Source organism: Vigna angularis, chromosome 2 (assembly GCF_016808095.1).
Source record: "Vigna angularis cultivar LongXiaoDou No.4 chromosome 2, ASM1680809v1, whole genome shotgun sequence".
Lineage (NCBI taxonomy): Eukaryota > Viridiplantae > Streptophyta > Magnoliopsida > Fabales > Fabaceae > Vigna > Vigna angularis.
The window spans coordinates 37,110,010-37,132,641 of NC_068971.1; the positions used below are offsets into that span (position 1 = coordinate 37,110,010).

The following is a 22,632-nucleotide window of genomic DNA, read 5'->3' on the forward strand; positions in this document are numbered from 1 at the left end:
ATGAATTGAGAAAAGGTTGAAATGGACTAATAATACAAATTATACATATTTTATTGATATTAATAATTAATATTATTAATTTGAATGTATATTTAAATTTAATGTAATTATTATTATTTTTATTAAAGTTATTTTAGATGTTATTATAAAATTTTAGCTACTCAACTGAACTGATATCTTAATGTTTCAAAATTTAATTATTGGTATTATTATTGGATTTGTTAATAAAAAATTTAATTGTTTAAGTATTATTAAACTATTAATTTTTATAATTATTGATATCAAAATTAATAATTCATTTTTATCACTACCTTACTATTTTCTAATAAAAAGGATAAATACTTTAAATATTATTAATATCATTGCTCAACTTTATTTTATATTGTGTTTTATAATTAAAAATACTAATTTATATTCAAATGAAATTTAACAACATTTAATATTAATTTATTTTTAAATATGAATTTTAGCTTATTACAATACTTAATATTAATTTCTATCAAAATTTAATTTAATTATTTGTGTTGAATAATATGAAAATTATATGAGATTAATCTCTGTGTTAAATTTATACACGAAGTTCTAGGAAAAATGTAAGTAAAGTCTAAAATATAAATAAAAACTAATAATAAACTAACTAAAAATTGTAAGGACCTCATTTTTTAAGTGGTAGGGACACCCACTCTTTGCATTATTGGAGTGCATTATTGGGTGGAATTATTGGAAGGGGAAAAAAGACGGGGGGAGGGTCTCATATTGGGGAGGAGGAGAGTTCACAGGAGGAGGAACCCATTCTTTCTCTCTTTGAAACTTCATCTCCAAACGTCTCTCGTTTCTTCTCTTCACGGGGGAGGAACTTTTTGGTCACGGATACTTGTTGGTATGTTGGAGGGGATCCAGAGAAAAGAAAAGGGAGGTATCAGTAGGAGAAAAAGGGGGAAACCTGAGAGAGAATGGAGGGTAGAATAATGTATTGAAGACTTGGAGGAGCACTAGAAGTTGGGACTGAGAGGAAGGCCAGGAGGAAGCAACAATCAGAAAGAGAAAGGGAGAAAGGAAAAGGGAAAAAGGGAACCAGAGAAGAAGGAGGATTCCACTCGAGAAGGACCAGAGAGAGAACCTATGGTGGAAGATCAAGTTCTTGAAGGAAGTCTTCAAAGAGGTAAGGGGAGTTTGATTTATTTCCTTGATTTTTGAGATATGTTATGGTTGCTGCAAATCTGGGTAAAATTTGGAAAGAAGGGGATGAAGATAGGGGTTTCTGGGTTTTTTCTGCATTCTGTGCGATTCTGCAGAATTCTGCAGAATGCACGCTCGTCCAATTTTGCTGAGTCAAAATTGGACGTTCGTCCAATTCGTCCTCGACCAAATAGTGGTCGGCCAAAGTATATTGAGTATTCGTCCATAAGAGTTATTTTGAGCGTTCGTCCTTAAGTGTTATAGTGAGCGTTCGTCCATAAGTGTTATTTGAACGTTCGTCCATAAGTGTTATAGTGAGCGTTCGTCCATAAATGTTATTTGAACGTTCGTCCTTAAGTGTTATAGTGAGCGTTCGTCCATAAGTGTTATTTGAACGTTCGTCCTTAAGTGTTATAGTGAGCGTTCGTCCATAAGTGTTATAGTGAGCGTTCGTCCTTAAGTGTTATTGTGAGCGTTCGTCCTTAAGTGTTATAGTGAGCGTTCGTCCTTAAGTGTTATTGTGAGCGTTCGTCCTTAAGTGTTATAGTAAGCGCTCGTCCTTAAGTGTTATTGTGAGCGTACGTCCATAAGTGTTATATTGGGCGTTCGTCCATAAGGGTTATATGGGGCGTTCGTCCATAATTGTCATTTTGAGCGTTCGTCCATAATTGTTATTTTGAACGTTCGATTTCGTATGAGGCGAGCGTTAGCATTCGTCCTTCATTTTGAGTGTAACGTTCGACCTTGGTTTAATTGTGTTAGTGAGCGTTCATCCTTAAGCTGGTATTCTTAGGTTTGAATCTTGGACGTTCGGTTTTGATGTATTAGGGTACGCTCGACCTTAGTGCATTAGTGATTTTCTAGCGTTAGCGCAAATAGTGATCAGTCAAATGGTGTTCAGAAAATATGTTGGTAGTTAGCGTTCGTTCTTGGTAGTAGCGTTCGGTCTTAATCATGTTTAGGCTTAGGCATTTAGCGTTCGTCCTTGTCTGGAGAGCGTTCGGTTTAAGGGGATGATATTGATAGCGTCCGGTCATTGGTCTAAATAACGATCGCTCAATGTTGTGGTTTAGTAGCGATCGCTCAGGTGTTGGTTAGTAGCGTTCGTTCATTCGCTGGTTTAGGAGTGTTCAGTCAGTTGATGGTTTAATAAGCGTTCGTCCAAAATTTGGCGTTCGGTTTTGATGGATTAAATAGCGTTCGGTCATAAGTTGCTTATTCTTAAGTTTGGATCATAAGCGTTCGTTCTTGGATATTAGTGAGTGTGAGCGTTCGTTTAACTTAGTATCCTCTGGTAGCATTGTTGAGCGTTCGGTCTTAATTTGACAAGTCTTAAGTTTGGAGCTTGAGCGTTCGGCAGTATTATGTGATCAGTGATTTTAAGCGTTCGGTCTTAATCTGATAGTCTCAGGCTTCAATTTAATGTGTTCAGTCATATTATGTGTTAATGAAAGTTCGGTCGTGTTAGAGTTTTGCAATTAGTGATCGTCCTTAGTGAACGTCCAATCTTGGTGATGTTTTCTGGTGATCATTCATATGGAACGGTCGTTCTCGATGAGTTGTAGTACACTCCTTAGGCAGCGTTCGATCTTGATGTTGCTTGATCTTTGAGCACTCGTCCCAACAGTGTGCAATGTAAAATGGTGTTCGATGGTTTAGCGTTCAGTCTAAGTACTCGATTATAGCGTTCGGCTGAATAGTGTTTGATCAAGTGAGACGTTCGGTTGTAGCGTTCGACCGATAGTGTTCGATCAGATGGCGTTCGTCTAAATAATGATCAATATAGAACGTTCGGCCGGATTGGGTTAGGTCTCATAGCGTTCGTCCTAGTGGTGTCGGCCTTATATTGTTGAATAACGTTCGTCCAGTAGCGTTCGTCCAATAGGGTTCGTATAATATTCAACCAAATAGCGTTTGGTCAGTTAGCGTCCGGTCAGATGGTGTTCGTTCAAATAGTGTTCGTCCAAATAGTGTTCGTCCAAATAGTGCTCGGTAAACAGGGTTTGGTTCCATGGTTATTTTTGCTCTTATTTTAAGTGTGCAATGTGTTTTGTATATATATATATATATATATACTCTAAGGTAAATTCATGTGAAACAAAAATATGTGAATGCATGAAAGGTGATAAAATTACTGTGATAAATGTATTTTATTATGTTGATATGAAATTGTGCATTTGATCACGAAATGATTATTATGGGGAGATTTTTTTGTAGAGGTGTAATGTGAGTTGAAGAATATGAGTATGGTATGAATCTCATGGAGAGATTCTATAAAATTATGGTATTAGTGTGTATGTTGATGTTGAGGGTCCCGTAGTTGGAGGTTATCCTGATACTCTAATAATCATCCAGTCTCATGTAGAGAAGGATGAATTATGTGGTGAGAGGAGCAGGAGGTCCTGGTCTATGTGCCGGTTTTGGACATAGTGAGGGGACTAACCTTGTGAGTGGTATGAATTATTTTGGAAGTGTAATTGTAAGAAAAAGTAGAAGTCATCACAAGTGCATAACCTCCTGTGACCGCTCATCAACGTATCATCCGGATGAGTGTCGAGTAGGAACTGTGGTATGATGGTATGAGGATGTCTGACATAAATTTTATATGATGTTTATATCAAAGCATTTATGCATGTTTTATAATTGCGGTGTTGCATGTTAGCTCACCCTTACTTGTTTGTTTGTGTCGGAAAATTATATTTTTGCGATGATCGTATAACGTATTTGTTATACGGGAGCAGAGGAAGGATTGTCACATGATCTGGTGTAGATGAAGGAAGATTTTGGAAGAACAGATTAGAGGGATTCAATGATATCTTTGCAGTCAACTATGAGCTTAAAACTTATGTATAGATTTAAGTTTGAGGTTACATGGTGTTAATGTAATTGTATTATTACAATATTTTAAATTTTGAATTTTAAAGGGAGAATTTTTGAGATGTTACAAAAATAATATATTTAACAATTTATATCGAATCAACTTTATTAAATAATGTTAAATTTTATAAAATTTATAAATTTAATAATAAATATTAATCATTTAATTAATATTTAGAAAAATATAAACATAAATATAAAATTACTTATACTTTAAATAGAATAAGGCCAAAATTTCATACTTGTTAAAAATAAAAATAATTTTTTCGAGTGAGATATGATAATCAAACAACCTCACTTTCCTCATTGTTATTCCTATCTACGATTACTTTCAAATAGAAATTACATCATTACTATAAAAAGGTGTCGGTATCTTTTGTAATATTGATTATTATGTGATGCAATTAACAGTTAAATTGTAGTTGTCATTTTTTAAAATAAGGTCTTACATTTAATAGGTTGTACATAAAAGTTGACATATCAAATGAGATTTCTTTAATATTATCAGAAATAAAAATGAAAAATTTGAATTAATCATATGTATAAAAATTGTTGATATTAAAAGCTAATTAATAACGATATAATCACATTTTTTTGCATGATTATATAATTACTTATAAAGTATATATTTTTCTTTTAGTTTTTGCTATTTAAATATGAGAAATGACAACCATGTATTTGAAATTATTATCTCAATATCCTCGATGACAAGTTATTAGTTGGATCAATATATTTTTTGTCGTTTGCACTTAACTTTTGTTTATCATTCAAAAGGTTTTCCTTTCGATCAGTACATATTAGTGTGATCACCTTGACAAATATTGAATATTTTATTAGTGTTATGACTATTTATTCTTTTCTTGATATGATTTTCCAACAAAATATCTTATTATAGACTTGGATATAGACTTTATTCAACATGTACATGATTATAGGTGAAAAAGGTTTTAAATTGGATGAAGAGACACGTGGTGCACTTTATACCACGATAATTGAATAATTATCTTTTAGGTTTAATTCAAGAAATAGATTTGAAGAAGAAAAAGATGATGAATTTGAAAGGATACGGAAATAAATTGTTGAATATTGCTTTTTTTAAAAAATTTAGAAAGGAGAGAAATGGATTTTAAAATAAAATTTATAAAAATTAGTATAGAATTTGATCGATGTGATGAATAAAAAAAATTTAAATAAATAAAATATAAAGATTACTAAATTATCTTCAGTTCAGTGGTATAAAATATTTTTGTGAGTAAAATATTTTATGGTAAAACTTATTTTGAAATATTAGATTTAAAATTTTTATTAAATAATTAAAACAATATATTTTTTTAGAATTATTATTATTATTATTAATATTATTATTATTAAATAATTAAATAACTAATATTCCTATTTTCTACACATTAGAATTTATTAAATTAGAAATTATTAAATAACTAATACTCTTATTTCCTTTGCACGTTGGAAATTATTACATAGGAGTAATATTGTAAAATGTTCTTTCACCTTCCGCAAATCTCCTCCCATATGGGAGATGAGATATTGAACTTATTCCCCAAATCCGTGCTTTAATTCAATATCAAATCTTTACAGATGAACACACTATTTCTTTGCAAATAAGTCTTTCTCAATCTCTTTAAATAATAAATCCTTTTAAACGAACAAAACCAAAGTTAAAGGTTAACTGAAAAAAAAATCATGAGCACTAGTTAAAAGAATAAAAAGACCTAATTAAATTTATGGTTTAATTTGGTTTTTATATTTTTTTTTACTTAATTTAGTTTCAATATTTGTTAATTAGAATAAATTTGATTCCTTATGTTAAACTAACATCAACAGAGTTTAGTTTTATTAAATTAAAATTAATAGAGTTTAGAAAAGTTATTTATCAAAAATTTAGGTGATTCTGTACTTTGAAATCTTTTAAATTAACACCAACACACAAAAAATGTTTTCAAATCACTAGTTTCGCACCAGATATAGAAAATGATTTTTGACTCAATTTTTTTTATAACTTCTATTAGATTGTAGTCAAATGTAGAGCATTAACATATGAGATATTGGTCACACAAATTCAGAGTTGTCAAGATTTGGTGGTGAAAAATTCAAATAGTTATCGAATTTTGGATGAAGATGTTCCAAAAATGAAAGTTATTAGAAATTGATGTCTGAAATTTCAAAAAATCCATCTTTTTTTTATTTTCTTATTATTTTTCATCCATTTTGAGATACATGTATTTTTGTATTGTATATTGATTTCCATGGTTTCATTAGAGATAAGTTTTGGCAAAATTTCATACATTTAACATACGTTAAAAGCCAAAAATAACATGTAAAAAACCTTTTTTATTTTAGTGATACCTTTTTCCACCCTCATCCACCTTTCTCCGATTAGCTTCCTCCATCTTCCTCGCAAATCTAAATCTCATATAGCAACCCTAGCTTAAACCTATTTTCCACTTTTACATAATTGAAAAGGCTCACTTTGAACATAAGTTTCTTGTTAGAAATAAATTTCATGTTTGTTAGAGACAACTTTGGGTTATCTTTCCCACACTAATCATTTTGACTACAAATTACTATAGTTTAGTAATATTAATTTGATCACTTTATCAATAATGTTATCAAATATATATATTACTATACAAATATTTATGGAGTTAAAACTTAAGTGGGAAGTATGTTAAGACCAAATAACCTAGAACTTAGGATAAATATGATGATGCATTAGAGATTGGTTGATAACTATGAATGAATTTTTCATGAAATCAATCAAGATAAGGTTTATGTGGATTAAGGTATTAGATTTTTGCTTGACAAAGTAAGAGACCCTTAATTAAAGTCAATAACCATAAATAAGTCACAATATATGAATGAAATGTGACAAAGGAGAAAAAAAATGAATGTTTCGAAAAAATTTAAATTAATTTATATATAAATTATTTTTTAGAAGTTTGATTATATATTTTCTTTTTAATTTGTATATAGTTAAGGATTTACAAGATTAGACATATTTTTTCGAAATTGATTTTGAAGGAGAGAATTCATGAATGATGATTGCATGAACTTGTTTCTTAGCTATTTTACATCTATTGATTATATGTTTTTTTGAGGACAATGATTTAAGTTTGAAGGAGTTTGATGATGTTAATATCTACCTATTTTGTGTGTTTATTTCCATGAATAAAATCAACTCCTTATAGCTTTTATCTTTTTTAATCCTTGAGTTTATCTTATTTTTGTATCTTTTTATGTGTTAATATTGTGTGTTTTTTTTACCTCCAATATGTTTAAGTGAATATGTTTAAGTGAAGTGGATGAAATCAAATCTTGACAATTACAAATAATCTATTAACTTTATATTGCACAAAATTGTTTGATAAAAATAAAAAAGAGTTTTTGTATATTTTTGTATAACTTGTCTAAATGAGTTATGATAGTAAGAGTGGACATGTTTTTGTACAAGTTCCTTTAGAGAAAATGATAAAATGTTTATTTAAGGAAGTTTCAGTCATGACTTAGAGAATAAAAAAATAAAATAAGAAACAAATAGACAAGGGGAATGTGAAGAGAAAATAGTACTTAAATTAAATAAAAAAATAAGTACAATATTAATTCACTACTTGAATTAATATTGTAATGTGAAGAGAAAAGAGTACTTGAAAAAGTTCTCTAAAAAAAGTGTAAATGAAAATGTTAAATTTTTAAAGACCTAAAATCTAATTTACAACGTTTTAATTCTAAAAAGCCAATTTAATCCATAAAATTGAAAACTAACAAAGTCATACAAAAAGATTATAAGTGTTAAAAATAATAAGAAAAACATTCGAAAATAAATTCCCACCACATTCATTTAATCATTAAATCCAATAGATTAGATAAACTTTCCTCCGAGATATGAGAGATATTGGGTCATTATCTTATCATGATGCTCTAATAATTTAAAAAACTTAATGTCACATAATTTTTCTACACCTTTTTTTTCTATCGAAATAAAGTCAATGCACGTGCAGAGAAAACATAGATAGAGTGTATATGTGGTTTGATACCTGATGCATGTTAGTCTTTGAAATTTTATCTTATCCAATGCTTGGAATCTTCAAACAACTGAGCAAGCTTCTGAGTCTTCTGACAAGTCATGTGGTCAAGCTAATCTTCCTTTCCTTCCTCACAGTCAATAATTGTCTCATTTACTAACCTTATTCATTTTAATAAATTATCTATTTCAGCTTCTAAGCTTATGTTTTAAGATTTCTTACTTAGTTTCTTCCCTTTTCTTTTTATATTGTAATTTAAGAGTTAAATTCAAGCTTGGATTATAAATTGTCTAAATTACAAGTTTCAAAATGATTTAGCTACATGATTGTAAGTACACAACATTAATTAGAATTTATGCAACTAGATTATTTTATTTTACTTTAATGAGTCTTCATAATTAAAAAAAAAATCTATCACCAATTTTAATGATGAAGAATAATTAGTCTTTATAGTGATAATTTAGATACTAATTTATAAATTAAAAATATTAATCATTAAAATAATTTTTAAATTAATTTCTAAATTGATTATTATAGTGAATTAGTTACTAATATTAATTATTAATGTTTTGGCTACTAAAGATTTGGTCTCTAAATTTGATACTAATAATTTTTAATTTATAAATTATTATTTAATTATTCACTTTTAATAATTAATTATTTTTTGTCACTAAAATTAATTATTATTTAAAAAATTTCGTTTGAATTTATTATTTATGTTATCGAAATCAACATTATAACATATTATTTGTAAAACTTAATTTTTGAGTTTACGGATGGTTTAAAATAAATTATATTTCATGTATAATTTTTTTTTAATTATTTAGTTTTCGTTATAAAATTTCACTATATAATTTTTTTTTTTAATTTTCTCCACTTTGTGTTTAGAATTTTAATGGTTTCACATATTTTCTATGATTAGAAAACATTGTTTAAAGCAGAGTAGTGTCAAATATAAATCAATCAAATTTTGCTTTTTGAGTATTTTTTTTTCTTTTAAGTTTTTAAATTTTATTTTGTTTTCAAATGGGATTTGATTTAGAGAAATTGATATTTGTTACTATAGGACTTAAGTGATTTATTCAGTTTCTTAATGAAACGTTCTTAAAACAAGTTATGATTTCTCTAACTTTATTTAGTTATAGTATATTCTTGCTCAAGAAACACAAGGGTTGAAGTAAAGGGAGTTGATCAATATTCTTTTTAGTTTATTCAAAATATAGTATAATAATGGATTTTGGAGTGAAGTGAATGTTTCAAGATGAGTTCAGACAGTACAAAATTAATTAAGTACAAAATTAATTAAGTCTTAAAGTTTTGAAATATTCATTTTGAATACGACTAGTATTCAATTAAATTCACATCTACTCAATGAAATATTCATTGTGAATAGAGGTGGTCTATTGAAGCACCTTCTGCAAAAATTTATATGATCCTGCCATTTGAATAACTATCAAATCGAGCTCTGATACCAATTGTTAGAGCGGCTGCAGCGGAATGATTAGCGTGGAATAACAAAGCCAGATGGTTTTTAATACGAACGTGTGCCTTTTAATTTCTACTCAATTAAACTTACCAAACAAATAATAAAGACAAATAAAGAGAGTAAGGTTGAGAGAAATTTGCACAGATGATTTTATCATGGTTCGGATCTTACCAATCCTACGTCCAGTCGCTTATCTCAAAACAAGATAAACAGTTCACTACTCACAAAACAATTACAAATTACAATCACAAAGAAACAATTTGTAAAAGTTTAGAAACCACCTCTCTTGATACCACAAGAGATGAACCTGCACCTCCTTTGAGTCTTCACAAAGGATGAACACCTCCTTCGAATACTTCACGAAGGATGAACTTCCTCTTCCGAACACCTCCTTAGACACACCAAGGATGAACCAGCTATTTCCTCTATCACCGTAGCAGCACTTCACCAGCTCCACAGACACGAGTTTCACAAGCCGAACAAAAACACACAAGTCTCAATGATTTCTGAGTACTAGAGCACAAGGGAATAGTTGTTGTTGATGGAAAATGAGAGCCTATTTATAGACTTACATAAATAATCTTCCGTTCTTCGTTTCCAGCCATTTAACGCTTTTAATCGATTAATACAAGTGTTAATCGATTAAAATGAGTACAACAGCTAGTTTTCAAAAGTCAGAAAACTCCAACGGTCATCTTTAATCGATTATTTTAAGAATTAATCGATTAACTAATCGATTAAAATAGGTATTAATCGATTATTTCCATGCCAGTTGAGTTTTCAGCACCTGCAACGTTTTAATCAATTAATACTTGATTTATCGATTAAAATCGTGTGTTTCTGATTCTGAACAACAAATACAAAGTATGAAAGTACAAGAATCAAAACCTACTACAAATCTAAGTTCTAAACCTTAAACTATAATTATTACAAAAGCTTTTTATAACAAAAACAAGTCTTCAAAGGATCTTCATGAATCTTGATATATCTTGACTTGATTTGGACATCATCAAAACTTCATCTTCATCATTTTGCTAACAAAATACCCACGCTAGGTGTACTAGAATTCCATCTGGTGCTACAAACATGAAGAAATGACTCACTTGTAGGGTTATATTGTCATGGATCAACCTCCGAACGACCAAAAAACCATCATTGAGTGCCAGGTTGAGTTCCTATGTGAGTTGACTTCTTGTTGAGCGAAAATGATAGCCCAAACTTGCAGTATTTTAGTCATTGGGCAAAACTATGTATCGCCCAATGAGTTACAAGTCAAAAAGCATTAATTTTTAGTCATTGTTGGGTGAGAATGAAATCGTTTGGCTAGTCTATCGATATTGATACACGAAAGTTGGTATTTAATCATGTTTGTGTGAGGGTTTTGGACATTTCTCTTTTTTATGCAAATAGAATCACCTAAGGTTCTTGGGAGAAACTCTTGGAGGTTGTTTGGAGTGTTGGGAAGCTCTCACTTTTCTCCTTGGGTTTCCTCCTTCATTCATGGTAGTTTTCTCCCATTTAGGGTTGAAAAGGAACATGGCATGCAGATTGGAGGTGAAAATGTGAAGGAGAGGTGCGATGTAAGGTTGGAGTAGCTAAGTGCCTTGGGAAAGGGTCTTCATCTTCTTTATGGTTTAAATTTACACTTTATATGTATGTATATATATATATATATATATATATATATATATATATATATATATATATATATATATACATATATACATATATATATATATATGTATGTATATATGTTTTTCCAATTCAAGTTAGTATTTGATTTCCATGCTCAGTGCTTGATGTAGATTGTTCCCATGCTTGATTTGTGATTCTTGAGGTGTTGGGAAATATTTAGAATCTGGACTTCAAATTGAATGCCTAATAAATGCTTGTATCTAGGAATAAAACTTAGTTCGTTAGTAATCTCATATTCTTGAAATTAATGCATGATTTCACTTGTTGAGGATTCAAGGTATTGAAACTTGATGAGTGATCATAATCTCAAAGGATTTATGAATATGATTTAGATATGTTGGTGAATTGATTTTGACTTGAATATGAAATTGACATGTTTATGAATGCGTAAGAATGAACTGTTTGATAAAAATAGAAAAAAAAAGTTTTTGTGTTTTGTGATCTTTATTGTCTAAATAAGTTATAAATTGTGAGAGTTGTCATGTGTTGCAAAAATTCATGTGAAAAGAACGATATTTATTACTTTCTATATGTGACCAGTACATTTGTCATTTTCCACTGATAATATCACCCACATTGAAATCTTTGTAGATATCCTAAAGAACCAAATGACATCGAGTGTTAGAAGCTCTATTTAACTTGTTATTAAATTCTTGTAATTATTTGTCAATTTGAAACTAAAAAGATGTTAAATTTGAAAAAATGTTTAACTATAACTTCAAAAACAAACCAATAAAAAAAGACATGATGTCCACTTTAAAGTGATGTTCCATTGTTAAGTGGTCCTTTTTATATTGACAATGCCTTGACATGCTATATGAGTTTAATTAAAATTAAGGAAAACAATATCACAAAAATTTTTCAAAATCTTCAACAAATTTTGTAGACCATCATCTCTCACCTTTTGAATTAGAGCTTTTATACTTTGGAACAACTACATTGCATTGAAAACATCTTGATACTTTTGTTGTAAAGCTTGACAAAAACAACCTATAACTCTCATTATCTCATTCATCAAGTTTAAAATTATTATAAATTCAAATAAAGTCATAATATTATAGGCAACACTAACATTGTCACATTGACAATAAGTTATTTCATTAACTTTAATTTTTTGATAAACCTTTCAAGTTACATACACATGTATCATATTACAAATATATGAAAAATGTGAACTCCAATGAGTATCTGTCATTCCTTTGAAAGCACTAATTTAAATGCCTCCTTTACAAATATCAAGTTCGTCAATATCTAGTAAATGTGATATTTCATCCAACTTTACGTAGCATAACTATTATGACACTTGCAAGATGAACACATAATACTGACAACAAAATTTAAATTTGAAAAAAAAATTGATGCATTAAAGTAAATTCTCTAGAAGCACCAACCAAAGAAAGTTATTATCTATTTGAAAAGTAATATTTATAATATGCATAGGACAATTCTTGAGAAATATTTTTTGCAATCCATTTCACTCTCCTCTCTTGTCATAAGTACCATCGTACCATTGACCATAAATCTAAGACATCTAGACCATGTAAAGAATTAAATCTACATAATTCCTTTTTAAAAGTGATAGTTGTGGTACCTTAACATGCATCGAATAAAAAGAACTCTTATATACATCCACCTTTACCTACAAATCTAAAAAACAATAGTCGTTTGTTCCGTATATGACTCATCAATAATTATACAAAATTTAGAATCTTTAATATAACTTCTCACTTTGATGTGCAAGATTTCCATTTGAATTCCATGAGAAGTATACTTAGAATTATAAGGAGTATTTTCTAACACTACTTTGGCAAGCTCATTATTGTATGATGTTAAAAGTTTTACCATTTCAAGAACATGATCTCTATTGTTTGATTATACTGATTTTGATGATCATTTAAAGCACAAACTTAAAATGTGAGCCAAACAAGGGAACTCTCTAATATGATTAAGAAAGTGGATTTGAGTCTAATTCAATATCACAAAATGTGCTTTTAAGATGAGGTGTGAATTTGCATATAAATTATAATTTTACTTTATCTCTACTTGATTAGAACTATTTAACAAATAGAAAATTATTGCCATAAATATCTTGAGATGGAATGGTTCACAGGTCAAGACTTCACCTTCCAAGAGTTTATTTAGGATCAAGGTATGAAAACTGCTATGACGGTGAAGGGTAAGTTTTACCATGACTTGGTGAGGACATTCTTTGCAAATGAACGACTAAAGAAAAGAGAGATACATTCCAAAGTCAAAATAGTTTGAATTGTACTCGAGGATGATATTTAGACCAAGATTGTGAGGTTCAAATTGGATGACATCAAAGTTATTATTGGTATAGAATTTTTTTAAAAAAAGAACAAAGTGTATTGGAGTTGTTTCAAAGATCTTTGTATTTAAAACCTTTTCATGTTCAAGACTAGTGACATGAAGATAAATGAAAGGTTACTAACATCTATCACAACATGTATACTTGTTCTTAAAAAAAATGATGTGTTGATTATTTATGCTTTAAAGAATAACATCGAAATTAATTGGCCAAACATCATAACAACATCACGAAGGCAAGAAAATTTGATCTCTTCCCCATTTCTTATTTGTTTTCATTTTCAAAGTTTTGGAAGCATAACAAGATAGACTTTATGATGAAGTTTTTACTACTAGTTCTAATAGAATAAAATAAAAAAAATCTACTCTTCAATTAATAGTATTAATTGAACAAAATGGTCAAGGGTGTACAAGGATGAACTTCTAGATATTGAGATTTTATAAGGAAGAAACCACAAAATACAATATAAGAAAAAATTATCTCTCCTTTTGAATAGTCTTTACTTAATTAGTTGGATATGTCTACAATTGATAAGTAGACTACCAAGAAACTTATAGTATATACTTAGACAATAATGATGATTTTTTTAGTAATTTAAGGTGACTCTAAAATAATCACATTAGAGTGAAAGAATGATAACATATAATCTTCTTATAATGCATTTTGTTGTCAAGTTGATTTTATTTATATTGTGTTTATCTAAGAAAATAATTCTTTTTCATCTCTTTTTTATTTTTTATTTCTCTTTTATACACTTAAAAGGGAAGAAATGTATTTTTGTTATTATACAAAGGTATGGCGTATGACATGAAAATTGTGTGGATATAAAGTATCGATAAAAAAAAAATTTATTGATCAAGGTTCTTGAAGACCCTTTAAGAATGATATATTTGGTTTCGATGATGTATTTTAAACAACTATAAGCTATTGTTATGCTTACATGTAGGAATGATTATGAGTCATGCATTAATCCTAACTTTGTTTTGATTTATTCATTCCATATTTCATTATATATGCTTTTTTAGAAAATGTAAACTTTTTTTCAAATATTTTAAAATACTATTTTAGAACATAATAATTATTATGTTAAAACATAATGATGCACTGCTTTCAAAAAATAATAAAATATCTTATATCATAATTTATTATCATAATTAGCATAATTAATTAATTTAAGCAATAATCAATCATCTGAATATTGGTTCACAGAAATGATTGATTAAATTATTTTTATTGAGTTTTCATGTTCAATTAAGAACAAAATAGTTGATTGTCAAAAAGTATAATCTATTAGATCAATTTTATGCAATTTTATAAGAAAATATTTCTATATATTATCAAAAAAGAAAAATTTTACATAGTTAAAGATAATTTCAACTATTATTCAAGAATTTTCCAAAAAAAGTGTTTTTTCCCTTGACAACTTTTGGTATGAAGGCATTGGGTGATATACTTGCATAAATTTATGCGTTTTTTTTTATATATCCATCACATCAGGTGATATATTTCTATTTACTTTTTTATTCTTATTGTGTTTTTTACGCACCTAGGTTTGGTGTTTGATGTAGTAGGTCTTTACATGGTTTAATAAAATTCTTAATAGGTTTAAAAAAAGATGTATATCTTAACTGATTATATTTCTGTGTGTAAAGTGTGTTTGTAATTCTATATCCAAGATAATAAAATAAAGTTTAAGGTTGTGGTAACTAAAACTATATATAGATTCAAAAGCTTGAACTAGTATAAAATGATAAAAAATTACTTTTTTCCAATTCTTAATCAAATGTTATAAGAAGATATTTTAGATTCTATTAATGAAATAAAATATTTTTTAAAAACTAATTCACCTTATTTTGACAATGTATAATCTATTTTTCTTTACAACAAGAGGGTTATATTGGACTTTTTTCTTCTGGTAAGTAAATTTTATTTTTAAAATTAAAATGAAAAATACCCTCAAAATCGACCTACAACTAGATGAAAAAGGTTCTGATGTTTGCTCTGTCACACGACGTAATTAACAAACCCTTTTATTAAAAGCCCCCTTTTCATGAGATAATTGTCATTTAGCTTCTTTAGATTTTGATGTTATGAAGATCATGATCAACTATAGTAAACTTGATGATGTCAACAATGAGAGGCATGAAGAGATGGATACAAGTGGTGATGACGTCAAGAATTAATGCATTCAGTATCATGGAATATGAGAAGCAAAGAAGAAAAATAGTATGGAATAAAATAAAATATCACAAATACAAAAATAAAATGAATAGATAAAAAAAGTAAATAAATTTTATGCACATGTGGCAAGAAAATAAATATAAATAAAAATTTATAAAATAAAATAAATAGATAGAAGGTAAAATAAATTTCATACCTATATCACAATAAAATAAATATAAATCAAAAAATAAAAAATGTCAAATAACTAAAAAGTTGACTTTTGAGACATTTTTAAGCAAAATAAAATAGATAATAAGATAAAAAAATATAATAAATAGAATGGATAAAAATGAGTTTTTAATTTAAGAGAAATAAAAAAAAAAGGAAAAAGAAAACATAACTTATCATAATTTAAAAACCAATTTTAAATACAATAAACTAGACTCATGAGTTAGTGATTATAATATATGTTACTATTTGATCATATTGAAAAATTATAAATAATCTAAAAGCTTATCATAAAATATTAATTCCACAATCTCTCTTCACATATTTTATAGTGAAAAATAAAAGGTTTGAAACACACCTTTCATTTTAAAATTATCTTCACATATTTTTTATGATTTCTTTTCTTTTCACTATTCTTTTACTTCCATTTCTATAATTCCAAAACAAAAACCACTATTAATTAAATTTAACAACTAAATACACCTTCTTTACCCCACCCTACCGTGCCATGTGAGAGAATCGTATTTGTAGTTAGAAAGAAAGAGGGTGCATTTATAAACAGTGGATAGGCTGCACTTGATTCTACCCCAGACAACTTGGATATTTGAACCAGTTGTCGAAGCCGAACAAGCACGGCCCGCTCAGCTCTCATACCCAACTTGCGCCGGTGACGTCATATTAAGTTTTCACCGTGACGCCACCACATCTATCTCTTTCCTTCTCTGTGTGCCACGTGGCGAAAAGTTTATTCGTTCTCACATTGTTACTCGCAGACGCGCGTGCAGTTACACCTTCGAAGAAGTGTTCTACATTTAGACTTGTGGAGATAGCTTTTGCATTGAATGCTCCCCAAACTTAGATTCAAACCAGCCAATTAAAAACAAGCTTAGGTTTTAGGAGAAATTTTCATGTGGGCATAGCTAGCTCTCCCTTTAATTACAAATATACTCTTTAGTTATAAATATAATCTCCGTCTAAATTATTTTTACAAACTCACTGTTCATATTGCTGCGAAAATTTGGTTCAGCTGAAGATTCATGATTTTGCATAAGAATCTGATTTTAAGAAGAAAAAAAATACTGATTCATGGCAATGAAAAATTCTTTTTTTTTTTCATGTTCAAAAGATTCTCTGTTTGTAAATGAGACAAATTTCAGAATCATTAAAACAAAAATAAAATTTAAAATGTCTATTCGTAGAATGAATCAATTATAGGAATGTTAAGTTCTCTTTTTCTTTTTTATTTATATGTAAATCTATTCTGTCGAAATATTCTTTTGAATTATTAAAACTTGGGTTTAAATATTATAGTACATTTAATTTAATTTTCTTATCTGAATATTAAAATTTTATTAAGTCATATTTTATCTTACTATTAAATATTATAAAGCGATGATACTACGTTTCAAGTTTTTTCCATTAATAGTATTAATAGTTATTATTTTGTTAATATAAGATCAACCATAATTTAATTATAGTTGAATTATGATTTTTCCACTGGTACTTTAATTAATTTAATGACCATTTCGTCCGTACAATATTACTTAAATGTTTCCACAAATGTAAATTTAATAGAGCAATATATATAGTTTCAAGGAGAAATTACATTTTTCCACCTGGGCAAAATTACATTTAAAAACAATCCCTGGACAAAATTCTGTATGTATGTGGTTTGTTGTTATACACCTTAGAGCATTTTATTGGGTCTTTTAGATTATAAAAATTAAAAGTTTTAAAATATAAAAGGAAGTTTTTTTTTAATAAACAAAAGATTAAGTGATTTAACCATAGAAAAGCTGCTGTAATTTTTTCTACTTAGATGACATTTACATAGTGTTAAGGACAATCAATGTAGTGAAAACTAGTATTTGATCGTTTCCGTACGTAAAAATTCCTCATACTGATGATCAGAATATCTTTGTCCTAAATAACCTCTACATAATAAAGTATTCTTTGCATTCTGGTGAAGTTCATATATTAATTTAAATTTTCTTAATACTAAAAAAGCTACTCGGTATACCTTTTAATATTTATAATACGACTAATTAAGAGGGTCGTCTTAATTACTCGTTGAGAATAACAAATTGGTTTATTTACTCAAATTTTATGTTCACGCCTTTGACAATATTGAAGATCAATCTGTATGATTAAAGTTTGATAAAGTTGGTTTAGTCTGAAATGGTTGGTTGGAATAATACAGGATTAGGTTGTACTAAGTAGGGTTTGGAATAGGAGCAACGTGAATGGAAAAATTAGGAGGAAAAGCTGATCTAAAAATGAGTGGATATTATGCATTAATTAAGAAGAGTTAAGGTGTAATTAAGTAATAAAATAGAATACGTTAGGTTTAGATTGATAAGTAGAAGAAGGAAAGGGCAACGGAAGAGAAAAAGACAAAATAAAAAAGAGAGAGAAAATGAAACACGCGCCGAGTGTCGGCTGGGAGTGTGCTCACGCCCACGCTTATAGCATAAGCACCATTGCTCACACTTTCCTTCACTCACTCACTTGCTCACTCTCTTTCTCTTGGTATTAACTTTCCATTGCTTCCACCCAACAAATCATTTTCTTTCATTTTCTCTCCTCTTCACGGAAAAAACGCCCATCCTTTTATTCCCCCTATCCCATGTACGCTCTCCATTATCCTCTCTAACAAACTCAGTACGACACCCTTCCATGGACACCGCCATGCGCACCACCAGCGTGCAACAACGCGCCCCCACAAAGAAAACCAGACCCAAGAAGAAGACCACCCCACACCCTGTCAAAGTAGTGTACATATCCAACCCCATGAAAATCAAAACCAGCGCCTCCGAGTTTCGTGCCCTCGTGCAAGAACTAACCGGCCAGGACGCCCAGTCGCCGCCTAACCCCACACGCTTCCACGCGCTCGATTCCTCCGATGATTCCTCTTCTGACAAGGTTACCAATGTTGACGACCATTTCATCCCTCTCCCAAAGGATCCCAACAATTCCGTACAACAGCTTCAACACCAGCCGCAACCCTCTTCTTCCTTTGAGGCTCCGGACGACGACGTTTTCACTCCCCAGATGATAGAGAGCATTTCCTCCCTGCTTCCTGCAAGTCTATTCTATGAATCTCCCCATCTTAATTACTGGTGATACTATACCACTGATGCAGTGTAATTAATTATCACTATGATTATGTTTTTTCTTTGCTAAGGTTAAGCTCCGATTTAAATCCAACTTAATTGATTGTCTCTCTATCTATATATCTATATATATACTAATAAATGGATGGATGAGTGGTTGTTTTCGATTGTTGATTTTCGGACCCTTGATCTGAGATATATATGTGCTTGTTTATATGTAATTATCGTATCTAATTACTTTATGTGACCGAGGTGACTCGATAATCTCATGATTGGTTGATTAAGTGTGACTTAATGATGCTAACTTTTGTTGATTTGAAAGTGGTTCTGGTGTTTTTGTGAGTTTGGTTATCATGAAAAGGAAATTAGGGCATTGGGATGTGGGGTTTGGGATGCTGCGGGAATGTGCATGTTTTTTAGGTTGATTCTTATCTTGGTTGGAAGGGTTTTGCACAGAGGTTCCTCCGGCGGCTTTGTTCATTACCCTCGTGGATGGATAAGTAAGTAAGGCAACTGGGTGCAAGAATTGATTGAATTGTTTTGGTGGTTGGAATTGAATTTGATGGTAAAAAAGAGAGCTGATAGGGAAATGGGGACCAACTCTTGAAGAAGACTTCAATGACCACTTATTTTTAGTACGTTTCATGATTCTAATACTACTAGAGTTATTTTTTTTTGTTTTTTGGGAGAAAATCTTTTCCCGTATACCTAATCACATCTTTCTCCTTAATCAAGATCATTTTGCTCAAGTTGGTATAGTAGACAGTGAAAAATCCCTAATTATGATTTCAACGAAAAACATTTTTGGTTTGGATAAGTTGTAGTCTGTACAATTGATTTCGATTAGAATTGGGTTTCGGTGATTTAATTATATTTTAAATTATTTATTCAAAAAGTGATTTTGACCTTATGCTTTTTAGATATTGTTAAAACGAAATCTTGAAATCTTTCTGATATATGAATATAAAAGAGGATATAGTTTTCTTATTTTTGATATTTGGTTGCTGAGATAGTAACATGATGTTAAGTTAAATAATATTCATGTAAAAACATATATAAATCTTGGATTTACTCATTGAGAAAGGTAGCAAAAATACTAAATCTACTCACTGAGTCCTCGACACCAGATTACCCAGCCATAAACATTGCTCCAGTTACTGTTTGTCTACAATGAGCAAACGCAAAACCGATGGTTTGAAGCTGAAAGTTAGATATTCCTATATGTTGAATATCTCATCCTTTTTTATATATATAGTATGAATATTTCCTATAATTGCTGTATTTCGGCATATAGTTATCGCTATATTTATATTGGTGTATTTCTGCCACAGCTCTATGACATTTTCCTATATTATGACACTTTATGAAACCAGAAAGATAAATTGTGTTCTGTACAACAAACTTCATCCAAAAAGAAAGTGATAAAAGGAAATAGAGAAAATTCCGAGTTAAAATACTCGATATGACAGAAAATATGGAGAAAACATAAGGTAAACAATGTTCATATATATATATAAATATCTTTCAGTTCCAGTTGACAATTAGATATAGGACTTAATTCAACAAAACTCACTAAAAAAAGTCTTTAATTATTATTATTATTATTCAATAAGTATACAGTATACATATATTTAATTTTATAATAATATGTTAAAATTATATTAAAAGTAATTTCTGATAGTCTAGGTTATAGTAGCAGTATATAAAAATTAAACTCTTGTAGCTCTAACGGTTTGAAGTGTCTGCAAAATCAACTTTCTGATAATTTGAATCTTATCTGCTTTTTAGTCAGTAATCAAGCTAAATTAAATATCCACTACCTAAGCTTTCTTGACTATTTATGATGCATATAATAAAAAACCCTTACGTTGGATAATGAAACTCTTAACGTTGTTGAAACTGGAACGTTCTGGTATTTGTGTACTGTTAGCTTTCCAACCTTCATATCTATTTATAGAAAATTTAGCACCAACCTTATAGAACTTTGATCATGAATTACAGTGGCAAGATGAGGTAGTAGTCACTTCAGACAGTGAGACAACATGAGTAGAGAAAGACCCATTCAGTTTCCTCTCGACGATTATACAATTGCATTCGGCCAAACATAGAAAAAGTGAACCCTATACATGTTCATGAATATCCTCGCATATTTCACAGTTTAATATATTTTTGAGTTTCAATCGATGTATAATCAAAGAAGGTGTCATGATTGATCTGCACACTAATTCTTTGTTTCATGAGAACATGTTAACTCTATAAAGCTAATACCCTTGCACCTTTAATCATCTTGTTTCTACAAATTAGTTGTTTCCTCATGCTGCATTGGTAATTTTTTTGCAGTGATTTTATGATATATCATGTCTGCTATGTATGGTTTAATTTGATTGAAAGGAGTTGAATGAGAGGGTGGAAGGTTTTATGAATTTTTGTTAAATTAAATGAGAAAGATAATAGAGGATGCGAGCGTCTCATCAGAAAGATTTTGAAGTACCTATATGATGGAAAGAAAAGGAAGTTATGTGTGTGAGTGATGCAAACAGGACCAAATTGAAGGACAAAATTGGGGTTATTTCCTGCAACTTGCATCTTCTTATGGATCCTCTCTCGTATTGGTGGGGCGAACCTTTTTCTTCTATCTATCTATCAACTTGCTATCAGACTTTGATCATTTTATCAGTTTATGTATGTCTTGATCGTGTGATAAGACTTTTTATGTGTCAGTTTCTGGGATGCTTCTTTTCCAAACTTTTATTCCTTCCTAAAAATGTTGTGCTTCAAATAACTTCTAACTTAGAATATTAGAATAAAACACTTTTAGATATATATACTTGAAACTGTATAATAATGTTGTCACTTTAACCACTAAAAATAAGAAAATAAAATAAAAATTCTAAAAATACTATCTGTAAATAATCTTAATTTAAGATTTAAAAAGTTTGTGATTTACACAAAAATAACTAATTAAATTTATAGAATTACATATTTAAGATTAATAACGTATTTTATTTTATTTTTAGTTTCAGAAAAATATGTTTGTTTCACCCCCTTAATTTTATTCTTTCCGAAAAATAAAAATGTTTGGTAAGAATATTATACAATTTTTAGTTGCGGTGAAAATGGCTAAGCCCATAACTTAATTTCTAAGAATATTGTTTTAAATATAACTATTTTTCAAAAGGTCTTTAATTCTCCTCCAACAACTATTTTTGAGTCAAAATGAGAATTAATTTATCTTTAAAACTTTAACCCAATTTAGTCCTTTAAATTTTGAAATACGTTTATCAAATAGTATAAATAACTCAAATGTTATATCAAGAAACACATTTTAAACATTAAATAAATGTAACAAAATTTGGCTAAAATAATTAAATCCATACATTTCTAAAGTTAAAGAATAAAATTATACCAAAATTTTTAAAAGAAACTAATTCTAATTTTAACTAAAAATTAAGGAACGAAAAACATATTTAATTCTTTAGAAAGAAAGTATATCGACTAACGGTACTCCGTATAACTTTTATA

At 29.1% G+C, this 22,632-nt stretch overlaps 1 protein-coding gene and 1 long non-coding RNA gene across 2 annotated transcripts; both read left to right on the forward strand.

The window, feature by feature from the left end:
• The first annotated feature begins 767 nt into the window (after positions 1 to 767).
• Positions 768 to 4,172, forward strand: LOC128195575 (uncharacterized). The gene is made up of 2 exons (XR_008247226.1): positions 768 to 1,162; positions 3,921 to 4,172. It is a non-coding gene; the product is annotated as an uncharacterized LOC128195575 (long non-coding RNA).
• A 14,328-nt stretch (positions 4,173 to 18,500) lies between these two features.
• On the forward strand, positions 18,501 to 19,278 carry LOC108328429 (sigma factor binding protein 1, chloroplastic). Its single transcript, XM_017562296.2, has one exon. The coding sequence runs from the start codon at positions 18,674 to 18,676 to the stop codon at positions 19,118 to 19,120; it is 447 nt and encodes a 148-aa protein (XP_017417785.1). The 5' UTR covers positions 18,501 to 18,673; the 3' UTR covers positions 19,121 to 19,278.
• The last annotated feature ends 3,354 nt before the right edge of the window (positions 19,279 to 22,632 follow it).

Excerpts from the sequence above, each read along its gene's own strand:
- LOC108328429 (XM_017562296.2), top strand. The coding sequence starts at position 18,674 with ATGGACACCGCCATGCGCACCACCAGCGTGCAACAACGCGCCCCCACA.